We start from the raw sequence: 12095 nt of genomic DNA, 5'->3' as shown, positions 1-12095 counted from the left end.
ATTTAATAGATTATTCGGTTATTTAACACAATTATTCTTCGTAATGATCGCAAAACTCTGCATTTTACTGCTGTTATTTTTTTTTTTTTTTTTGTGTGTGTGTGTGGGGGGGGGGGGGGGGGGGGGGGGGGGAAGGGGGAGAGTGGGTTTGGAGAGGTTGGATGTCACAGACACTGTTAACTGCAGAATCTCACTATTTTCAAAACCAAAACTAGAGTGTGGATAGATTTCCATCAAAGCCTTGACCTGCATTACAGTATAGTTGTATATTTTATCACAACTGAAAATGTACATTACCCATATCACAGCCTGAGATATCTGTTCATGGGCTTCCCCCACTTTTGGAAAGTTTTGTATAGAACAACCCTCTCTCTAAAAGGAACAGCAGGCCTAAACTTGGGTGCTGGAGATGACATATCCTGTGATTAACATGTCGCAGAAACCAAACCAGTTATTTGTCATCCATCTTCAGGAAATTTAGCCGTCTCAATCTTTGATCAAGTGCTGCCATGACTGCTGGTTCTTGCTTTTTCCTTTGCTTTGTAATAGTGTTGGTTGTCATGGAACCGATCTTATCGAAAGCCACCTGCAAGAAATGATTCAAGTGGTTCACTCAATGGACCAAACTGGTTTATCCATGTTCTGACATGACTTTAGTCAAGATGCACTGTGCTGCTATGATCAGCACATCAGGTACAACACATTATATGATATGGGAAAGTGTTCCCTGTGGGGGAGTGCGGTTCCTGCACGAAGGCCAACGGGAACGCACGAGGAAGCTTCACAAAGACATCATTTTCTCTTTCATGGGGGGCAGGCCGGTCATTTGCCCCCCCAACCCCATGTGTTAGGGAGCAGGGGCCACACTCCCCACAGAAACTATTTTCAAATATGATAAAAAATATATATGTATATATATATATATAATAGAAAGATAAAGAGTTTTAAGAATTTGACTTACTGTCAATAACTCATCAGGGTCAAAGAGATGGTGGGTTGTTTTTTGAAGGATGCTGATTACATCACCAACTTGATGGGCCATTAACAATTCCTCCTCCTTCATCTGCAGTCATCCGCTCATTTAATCACACTTATGGTTCTGAACATTATGGATGTAATTCCTAGATGGCACTACAAACAGGAAAAAGTGACAAACACAAGGACCGAGTTTTCCTTCACCCATGGTGAATGAGGTAATCCTTCACCAAAGGCTGTCATTGACCTTGAATGGGTGCCAGGAAACAGTGGAGGGCATTTCAGTCCTCCAACAAATAAGGGGGGAAGTAATAATGACCCTAGAATCACCCATGGTGAAGGAAAACTTTCTTCTAAACATAACCGGAAAGAGCAAGCACCAAAGCCGAACTGGGATATATACCTTGAATATAGCCAAGGCAACATGAAATATAACTTTTGCCCCTTCATTGAAAAGAACATCCCACACTCGCATGGTGGTCTGGAATTGAGTCCAGCAGAGTGGAAAGAATTAGTCAATGAACAAGCTTTAACAATCATGATGCATTCTATAAGAGACAAAAAGCAAGAGAGAATGAGTAACGACTGAAAATTTCTTGACCTCTGAAGGCAAGCTCTTAGAGAAGAGACATAGGAACCATTCCGTGGTAACAAGGGAGACATCAAAACCCAACGAATCCAAATGTGCAGCTATGCTGCATATATACAAAGAAATTGTCACAAAAATTAAACTTGGGGCAGATCCAAACCTAGAGAACAATCATAGCTGAAGCAAAGAGGGAAGAGAGAGAATATGCGAGGGATACCTTGGGCACTTCTTAGCTAGCAAGTCCTTGAAAACCCTTTGCTCAACATGGCATCCTGACAAATTATCAGTGTAGCAGTCATTCACCAAGACATTTTCCAAAAGGACTGCAAGCATCCAGAATGCATCCTCTTCAGTTTTCATCACTAGCAACAACAATGCTGCCACATAGTTTAAACCCTGTACCAAGGAAAACTCGGGCCTTAAATCACATGATACAAAAAAGAGGGAGACGAAGGGGGAGAAAAGGGGGGGGGGGGGGGGGGGGGGGGATGGAACCAATTTTAAGAGATCAACATCAGCAAAGAAGAAAATGGACCCACCTGACAGTATCCAACACAAGAATCACGGAAAGAATAGCCAACCAGAACACGTCGTAGAGCTGCATGACCCTCCGGAGTGTCTAACCATGGATGACCAGGGAAAGTGCGTGGTAAATCCTACATGTTGTCAGAGAAAAAAATCAAAATAATGAAATGAATGTGCATCACATAACAAGGTGCAATTTGTATCAACCAAATTCGATGTAACAAAGAAGCTTCATTTTTTAAATTGTGCCATTTGGACATCCAGTACCCGTGGCAATTGTCAACACCAGCAAGTCCAACACTTCTATCATCAGTTCAAACCTATTTGATTTATGCAATTTTAAATAAAATTTCAATTTTTACCTTGTATGCATCCATGACATGTTAAATATAAGGTAAATTCATATCTATAGATTTTTCTTAAAATAGGATCAGATGCGGACCACTAACTTATGATAAAAGTGTATAGAATTATAGCTAAAATTAGAAAGCGAATCCCTCACAAAGTACCCAAAAAAGGGGGGAGGAAAGACCATCCAACAGACACAGAAAAATCCAATAATAACCTCAAAATCATGCAATGACAACAAAAAAAATACAGAAACATCAAAATATAAAGCTTCAGAAGTACAAGAGATTTGTGTTTGGTATAGGCATCCAATATTAATTACATAAAAACATAGCAACTCATCTTATTCTTATGCAAGAAAGCCATATATTTGACAAATTGAGAAGTACTTCAAGTTTCATCTTGTGATCCATGAAGAGGATGAAAGCTCACCTACCTTGCACCGACCAAAATCATGACAAAAATTCAGAATTTGAATAAGCATAAAACCTAAAATCTTTCTTACCAACTTGTGGAAGCTAAAGTTATCTTAGAGCAGCTATACAAAAACTTAGATTTTATTATCAGCATGCATGAAATAGGCTCAATGAGTCTATATCATTTTCATCATCCACTTCAACCACTCTAATGCAGCTGTAATGGGTTTCTGAAACGAAGAATTTTGAGAATTACTAGTCATTCCATGCTACTGTTTTGGTTTCAAGATGGTTAAGCCAAACCATTAACAAACAATCAAACGAGTGCCGTGGGAAATTGCAGATCTTTAAAAGCAGCCAGTCGTCCTCAAGGATTACAAAATTGGCTTCAGAATGGAAAGAAAAGTAATTGTTTCCAATGTGTCTTATCTCCCATTCCCAACTGCCAATGGGTTTTACCCGTCCCTCAAAAGGAAGACGAATTCACAAGTTGCAGAGATCACACAAGATTAAATGCAAAAGACAATAGGAAACAGGATTGTAGAATCAGAAAATATCAACCAAGCCCCAAGAATAAGACTCTCCCAATGGCTTACAATTGCAATAAAAACAGAAAGCCAATTACTTACATGATCGATCTGCCGTGTAGCAGGTGTGGCTTTCCCCTCGACGGCATTGATCAAGTCTTCATAATAGCTCTCAGGCACAGTTGACCGTTTTTTGGCCGCCCCAGACAATGAAAACCAAACCTTAGGACGTAGAACAGGTGGGATTCCCTTCCTGATGAGCTTCTTCAAGGCAATGGTATTCATTGTATTCGAGAGGACTGATAACTTAAGGGAGGACACAGCAATGCCTTCGCTGTTGGAAGAAATCTGAGGCTGCAGATACCAATTTGCGCCTTTGCTTGCCTCCAAAGCCCACCACACACGGCCCTGCTGCTTCACCTTCTCTCTCACCTCGTTCAAAACGTTCACATCGTCGACATTCCCTTCCACAGTAAACCCATAAAGATCTTGGAATTTGACAATGATGTTTGCTCTTCTGGTGTGGATGCTGGGCCTCCAATATTGCATTTGATGCTGAAATTCATGGGAGATTTCTCTACTGGTTTTGGTTCCATACATTTCTTACAATTGCGATTATCAACCAGAGAGGAGGATGAGAAGATTGTAAAGGAGTTCTTCAGTTGGTGAAAAGGTGCGGGCTATAGGTCGGTGATATGCTTCATCCTACTTCTTCCTCAAGCTTGAAAGTTCGAAATCTGATGAATTACAGAGAAAGAAATGGTTTTCCAAAATTGGTTTGACAGAATACTCATGAACAGAATTAATTACCAGAAACCCACAATTCCTGAACCCATCAAAGACCTCTTTGAGGAATGAGATTCAAATAAAAATTTGATTCTTTTTTCCCTCTTCCCCAAAGGCGTCTCCTGAAAAGTAGGATTTTTGGGCATCAAATCTGAAAAACGGCAATTAAGAAAAGGATTTAAGAACTCCAATTAGCTTGAAATAAAGAAAAAATAAACAAAAACCCAGTTACCTCAGGCTGCTTACAGCGATGCTTCTTCTGGAAATTACAAAATGAAATAAGGAAACAGAGAGGATTGAACATCAAAAAAGGAAAGAAAAGAAAACGTGGAAAGGAGAGGGGATTCTTGAGATGGCTATCGTGATGTGTCTAGAATAGAAGCCATGAAAATAAACAGATGGGCTAAAAGGGTAAGAAGAAAACCGAAATTTCTGCAGTTATAGATTGGAAGGAAGAAGAGACTTGACAGGAAAATCGCTGGTCTGTGGTGGAATTTTCATGGAGAATTTTTTAGTTTTGGAGATTAAAGGGGTTAGTAAATAATAAGAGGCTTTAATTTGCCGGAGCGGGGGTGACTTGGCAACATCCAATTAATAATTGCCACGTGGAATTTTTAAGATAGAATTAAAAAATTTTCTGTATGGGTGGAGCCATGGAGTAGTCAAGTTTGAGTCCAATAGGTCAGCTTGCCAAGTGGCAAAACAATATTGAAAAAATTGATTTCAATTCGATTCCAATCAATTCATAAGAGACATGCAAAAGTTAAATCTTCACCCAAGTATGGTATCTAACAGAGTTGTTTGGAGGGTTAAGATTCGGATTGCCGACTATTTGTGAGTGGGATGTTCGAAACCTTTTTTTTTTTTTTTTTTTAAGTCACTCGAATCTATGTTGCATTTAGTTGGGATAAGACTAAGATGTGTTGTTGTCTAATCAATTCGGATCGGGCGGAGTCTAGATCGGGTTCTCATGAGAGAATAGTACTCGTGGTGTACGATCTACACATGAAATCTACTTGTTCTCTCTCTTCTTACAATAGATTTTCACATTAAGTGGATTTCATGTTTATAACAAGGATACTGAGCACTAGACATGCATGAATAAATAGTCCTGCTTTCTACAAAAAAAAAGATTTCATGTGGAGATACCACATGGTTCGAGAGGACTTGGTCTAAACTCAATCGAACCTGTATGGATATTAGGGTTAGGATATGTAGTGTTTAAAAAAAAAAAAAACCCCCAAAATCAAGATCATGAAAATTAACTGAAATCAACTAATAAATAACCTTAACCTAGATTATGTATGGAATTGGTTTGTGCCAATCAGTTGGAATCAAGATAGGTGCATTTTAGATTGGTCATGTGTCTTATGAGTGTTGCTCATAAGGCTAAGGGCCACCTACATTTATATATTTTCATCCTCACACGCTTGAATATGATAAGATTTGATATCGCGACTTCTTTTTAGGTACCGACTCTTCAAGCTGAAGATGTCACTATTAAGCTAAGCTAATATTTATTATTGTTATTATTATTTATTTTATTTTATTGGCTATTTACCTTATGACCCCTCACTAGTTAGGTCTTGTGTGACCTATTGGTCCTTGAACTAATATAAATAATATATATATATATATATAACGAGAGAGAAACGTTGCAAGATGTGAATGATGATGGCCATGAACATGATATCATGATGATGTCTCAATAACAGGAGTTGGAATTCAAAATGAATTTAATAAAAGGATATTTTAGGTATTCAACAATGGTATAACACGTCTTCGCTTGATTGGGCAAAGCAAAGAGAAGAGTAGCTCGCACGTTTTTTTTTTTATATATACATATTTCCTTTTTCCCTTTTTCCTTTTATTGCCCTTTTCAGATTTCTTTTCTACCTTCTTTTTTTTTTTTTTTTTTTTTGTAGAAGATTTTTTTGACTTGTCGAACAAGTCCTAATCACCTACCCATATGATCACATGACAGCCAACTCCACCCCATCGCCACCGTCCATTTTCACTAATATCGTGTCTTAGCAATGTCAACGGTGGGATGAAAAATGAGAGATTAGATGGATAGGTGAATTATGTTCAAATTTAGTGATGGCAACTTCAATTTAAAGAGCATCTAATAGATCAGGCTCTCATTAAGAAAAAAAAATGATACCGAACAAATCTGGTGTTACTGAATCTCTAAAAAAATAAATCTTAAAAAATTTTCAAAAACACCAAATATAACATATACCTAATTTATTGTGGAAAATAGGAAAGAGAAAAATCTATCATATGGAAGAAAATTGAAGCTCTCTATCCAATTGTGAAATCCACCAAATGAAATATGGATCCCACGGTAAGCGTGTGGGACCAGTATCACATGCTACAAACATATAGGCACCCAAAGAGGATGATGGGAGCTGTGGGTCCCTTTTTTCTTCCCTCTCCCTTTTCAGGTGGGGGAGGGGTGGGGTTCTTTAAAGTTTAAATCATGTTAGTACTTAAAAATTAAGACGGGCCGGGAACCTAAGGCCCGGCCCAACAGGAAGTTAATTAGAACAAAGGAAGGAAGAGATTGCACATTTCCATTTGTTTGTGAGTGAGAGAGAGAGAGAGAGGGGGTATGGATCAAGGTATTGGTATTGTATAGGTCATATATATATATATATATATATACTAGCCACTATGAGCTAGTATATATCATATCCGTATTGATATTGGATATCAACGATATATGAATCAATCGTTATCATCAATAGCGATTCCAGTTCACTCGAGATCCAAAATTAATGTCTAGAGAATTTTCTTAAAATCAAGTATGGAATCATTTTTAATTTGGAATTTGTATTCACGATCATGGGGAGGGAAAATAATTCCATAAAGTAGTTATTAATTAGTTAAGTCAATTACACTACCATTCATCCCTTCATGTTGCAAAGACCAAAAATTAAAGAAAATGAAAGATACTATATCATAAGACTAAGTTTTGCACGTTGTCACCGCTAAGGTAATTTAAAATTGGGATACAATTATATTAACAACTACTACTTACTATTTGATAATTAATCGTGCCTCCGTACTCTTTTTACCTAATCAATCCAGACTTAATCAATTATGAGAGAGAGAGAGAGAGAGAGAGGCATTTGGAAAAGTACTTTGGATGATTATGATTCAAACAAGTTGTTTTGGAATGAAAAGAAAGACAATAACCTTTGAGAAATGGATTAGGGTTTTGTTTTCAAGGGCATCATATAGATTTATGATCAAGTTTTCCTTTACCCATGGTGAAAAGAGAATCTCTTCAGCGACATATCTAACCCTTTTGAAAGAACTAAGAATGGTGTTATGATCTTCATTAGTAAGGGTGAAAATTAATGATGAGACTCACTATTCTAAAGAGTTCAATTATTAACTTCAAACCATTGTGGATGAAGAAATTTTCTCTTCACTTGGGTAAAGAAGAGTATTTTGAAAAGAATCAATGGTAATAGGAAAATAATGAAATCTTAGATAAAGATTAAAAAAATTTAATTTCTTTCATCATATAATATTTTCTAAGTATGGAATGCTACTTTGCTGGTGCAGAAACATGCCCAATGTACAGGCCAATGGGAGGGTGTATGAGAGCACCTTCAACGCAGGAGCAACATAGTTTTTCCGCATCTGCTTTGTCCAGGCATTTAATTACGTCAGCAAATGGCATTATTTATTCCCTTTTTTCCTATAAAAGTCTTAATGAATTAGGTGGGGAATTTAGATTATTACTTTTAGGAAGTATAAGATAATATTAGTTGTAAATTATCAATTAACCTTTAGGATTTAATTTGTATCCCTTCACCATGGGCTAAGAGAAATTGGGTCATTTCTTTATTATGGTAATTGACATTCATAAAACTTTGATCCTACAATTGAAGTGCCATATGGTTCAAACTTTAAGCATTTGACCGTGCATAATGATTATCCATGACAAATCGAAGGAGAAATATCTAAAATTTTTTTTTGGGAAAAGTTTTTCTGTGCGATGGGTGAATGATGGGATGGTCTAGATGTGACCCCCTCACTCCCCACCTAATCTCCCCCTATTTTGCAGTCCCAATGCCCCACGGTGAATGGACGTGGGTTCAGAAAAACTTGGTCCTTTGTCTTTTTTGTTGGGCTGGAATGGAAAACAAGGACCATCTCTTCTTTTATTGCAGTTTCAGCTCACAAGTCTGGGAGGTTATCTTATAGATGTGTTCAAGCATACGATAGATATCCTCAACAGGCTCATCTAAGGGAAGCTACATGGGCAATGCAAGAATTTGGTGGATCTGACTCTATATGGTTGGTTGGGAAACTTGCGTTCTGTGCTACTATTTTTCATTTATGGAAAGAAAGGAATTCCAGACAATCTCGCAAAAATATTAGAACACGACCTTTAATTGTCCATGACATATTTCTCATTATGGGTATCTAGGCCTTTGATCTGACTATTCTCACGAGCCCATACTGACCCCACAAGGGACAGTTATAGTATTGAGTATTGACATTTATAGAACCACTCCATGGCACGGCAGCCCTTTTGGTTTGCTAAATGTCCGGTCTGGTTCTCCAAACAAACCAGGACAGTCTTGACAAACCTATCTCCTTATTTGATTTAAGTGGTCTGACTCTGGAGACTCTGAGTCTGGACTGAGCCCGGCAAGGATGGACTTGGGCTGAGTTAAGGAAATCAAGGGTTGGGCCAAGGTCTTTCAAATCCTGTACATCCAAGCCCAGTTCTGTTGCAACTCTTGTATACCCATTTATAATTTCGAAGAGAGAGAGAGAGAGAAAGACCCAGTCTGAGCCAGAAAAATCAACCGGTCTGGTTCAAGAGGGATGGCACATCGAGTGCGGTTTCCATTTCAACATCCTTACAAGGAAATGTGGGTTTGGTCCAGCCATGTACATATTGTGGACCAGTAAGCGTATAAGCTTTTGGGCCTGTCCCTCCTCCCCCATCAAAATCAAACACAACACATCCCAATCCCAATCCAAACCCAAACCCAACCCAAACCCAAATCACCTCTCATCGTCGGCATAGTTACCTTGCCAAAGCTCTACTGGGTCAAGAGATGGAGGCTCACTTCAACTAGCCTTGCCTGGCGAGGTAAGGCCTTGGGTGTGCCTTGGGTGTCAATTGGTTCAGTTTTGATTATTCAATTCAATTGAGTACAATACAAAATATATAAATCAAAATCGAATCAATAATGAAACACCTTTTCAAAACCAAAATTGATCAATTCAGTTTGGTTCGATTTTGGTTTTAATTTGGTTTTATTTTATGTAATTTAGGTCATATCCTATTTTAGGTGTTTAGGCCAATTTTTTACATTTTCATCGATAGAAAAACCTTTTTTGTTAATGCCATAATCTATCAAACTCTTTTCAAACTTTAAAAAAAGGGGAAAATTTTTTCTATGTGGAGTGTGGCCCATGCATCCAAAGTATTCCAAACCCATGGTGGGCAAAATGGCGGGTCTAACCCCATGAAAGGAAAAAAGGAAATTATATATTTGTTGATGCTTCCTCGTGCACTCTCATTGGTCCTCGTAAGCATAGGATCTATACTCCCCCTAAAAAAAATAAAATTTACCATCCACATTGATTGAAATAGGAAAAAAATATATATAAATTAAACACAGTTTTTTATTCGGTTCGAAAATGGATAATTTAGTTAGGTTTTATACTTTTAGATATGAAACCAAGAATGAATCAAAACGAGAATAAAATTCCACATTTTGAAAGGCTAATTTTGATTTCGATTTTGAAATTCAATTCTAAATTGACATCCCTATCCCTAGGGGTGTCAATTCTAAGCCCGCATCTATAGGCCCGACCGAGCCCAACACGATTATAGCCTGACCTAGATCAGCCCATTTATAAATAGGTAGTACACGATGCAAGGGGAAAGCCCGATGGGCCTACCTACTGGATCGGTCTATTTACAAGCCCGACTTGGATCGACACGGTTAGCCCGACATAGGTATTTTGTTTTTTTTGAGATAGAATAGGGTATATATTGATATTTTTGTTAATTATTGATTGTAATTAAGTGTAATATCTTTTCAAAATTGTTGATAATTTAATAAAATAAATTAAAATATTTTAAATCTAAGAAAAGGTAAAGACCATTTAAGACTTTATTGGTACATTATTCCATTTAAGGTCCGATTAGTAAAAGCCCGATCAAAACCTAGAACATGACCAAGCCGACATGACACTGACCGAGACCAACTCATTTCTTAATAAGTAGGTCATGGTCTGAGGACATAAGCTTGCCAAGCCCGACCGAAATCAGCCCGGCCAGCTGATTGACACCCCTACCCTACTTATACCCAAGACTACTCGGGTCGAAGATGGAACATCATAGGCGCCACATGGGTGGACACCCGGTACCATTTACTAAATGGGTCATGTTTGGCCGGTGAGGTTGTCTCGAAGAAGAAGGCCTTTGCCAGTAGTTGGAAGTTGGATTGGGTCGTATCCATACCGCTGACCATCAGGTTCGTGATGGTTACCCCGGATTACTGGCCTTTTCATTCCCATCCCTTGCGATGCGATAGCGTGACCAGATCTCTTAAAAGAATACGCGGCTTTAAGAGGATTGGTGGAGACAGTCGTAACTTGCAAGCCAAGGCTTTTGGGTTTCACACTCAAGAGGGTTTTGCGAGTTCGAATCAAAGATGTTTTCCAGCTTGTAACCCTAATGAAGATTCAATTTCCATTTTACCAACAACAACTACAACACCCATAACCTTATCTTATTTTGAAATTAAATAATAATATTGCTTGTATCAAGTTTGGTAGATAAGTAATAAAGGATTAAAAAAATTATTGTCCCCACAATTATATATATATATATATATATATATACATTAACTCGGATCGAACCTGATATCGAACCAATAAAAGAAATTGAATCTAAACCAGACCAAGATCGAACCATCTATTATTGATTTGGTTTCAGACTCATTAATTCCCACATCAAGCCGGACCAAATCGACTTATTGATGCTCCTACTTGGAGGCACCTTATAGCTAGCCATTTAGAAAAGGGGTCCCAAACTCTTTTAAGTCTTCGCAACATTTTACTTACATCCTACATGAGATGGTTATTTCGTGTGAAACTCTGACCAATAATATTTTCCTCCATGTCAAAGCATATGTGAGAATTGAGATCATCTCTACTCCGAAATTTTTTTCCCACTATCAAAGATACATCGACTTAAGTAAAACTCACTCTTATAAGCAAGCCACTGAGGACAGAATGCTCAAGTCCTCATAAACTTTTGCATTAGGCTACTACTCACAATCCAAAACCCACCTACTTCTCACTCAAATCTGATTTGAATTGAAACCAAGGCAAAACCTAGGGTAACAATGCAAACATAAAAAAATAATGGAAGCAAGATATGCTCTTAATATTTTATAAAAAAAAAATTATATATATATATATATATATCATACTATCATACTATCATACTATACTATTATATAAAAGCATGTATTCATGTTTCGTGGCTAATATTTTTTTAGACTATTTTACCCTCCTTGTTTATTTAAGTACATTATTCATCATTATCATTTTTTTTTCATTTTCTAAAAATTTCATTTTTTTCGGTATCCTTTATTTTTATAAAAATAATTTCTTTATTTTCTTTATTATAAAAAAAATTAGCCTCCTTATTTGTCTCAATATTAATTGAGTGGCTCAATAAATTAGTATCCTTATTTGTTTCTCTTCCTTTACCATTTTACTTTTCGTCTTCTCTCTCTCTCTCTCTCTCTCTCTCCTTATTATGAAATATCTTCTCTCGCTCTTTTTAAAATATTTTATTTTACACCTTTAAAAAATTTGTTTCCTTATTTCTCTCAACTCTCAATATCAATAATAATAAATAAAAAAAAAGAAGAA

General features: G+C 37.2%; 1 protein-coding gene across 1 annotated transcript; it reads right to left on the bottom strand.

Moving 5' to 3' along the window:
• Positions 1-176: 176 nt before the first annotated feature.
• Positions 177-4678, bottom strand: LOC122078438 (growth hormone-regulated TBC protein 1-like). Its single transcript, XM_042644413.1, has 8 exons — positions 4399-4678; positions 3483-4117; positions 2104-2220; positions 1782-1960; positions 1577-1670; positions 1379-1456; positions 962-1063; positions 177-586 (listed from the first exon to the last, which is right to left on the bottom strand). The coding sequence occupies exons 2-8, from the start codon at positions 3978-3980 to the stop codon at positions 452-454; spliced, it is 1203 nt and encodes a 400-aa protein (XP_042500347.1). The 5' UTR covers positions 3981-4117; positions 4399-4678; the 3' UTR covers positions 177-451.
• Positions 4679-12095: the final 7417 nt, after the last annotated feature.

This window comes from Macadamia integrifolia, chromosome 5, assembly GCF_013358625.1.
Source record: "Macadamia integrifolia cultivar HAES 741 chromosome 5, SCU_Mint_v3, whole genome shotgun sequence".
Lineage (NCBI taxonomy): Eukaryota > Viridiplantae > Streptophyta > Magnoliopsida > Proteales > Proteaceae > Macadamia > Macadamia integrifolia.
The sequence above is the reverse complement of the archived record's forward strand: the minus strand, read 5'-3'. Positions and strand labels throughout refer to the sequence as shown.

Coding starts and splice junctions, on each gene's coding strand:
- LOC122078438 (XM_042644413.1), bottom strand. CDS start 3,980: ATGTATGGAACCAAAACCAGTAGAGAAATCTCCCATGAATTTCAGCAT. Junction 1,961..2,103: donor CTTGTGTTGGATACTGTCAG/GTGGGTCCATTT, acceptor TCCTTGGTACAG/GGTTTAAACTATGTGGCAGC. Junction 1,671..1,781: donor CTAGCTAAGAAGTGCCCAAG/GTATCCCTCGCA, acceptor GTATATATGCAG/CATAGCTGCACATTTGGATT.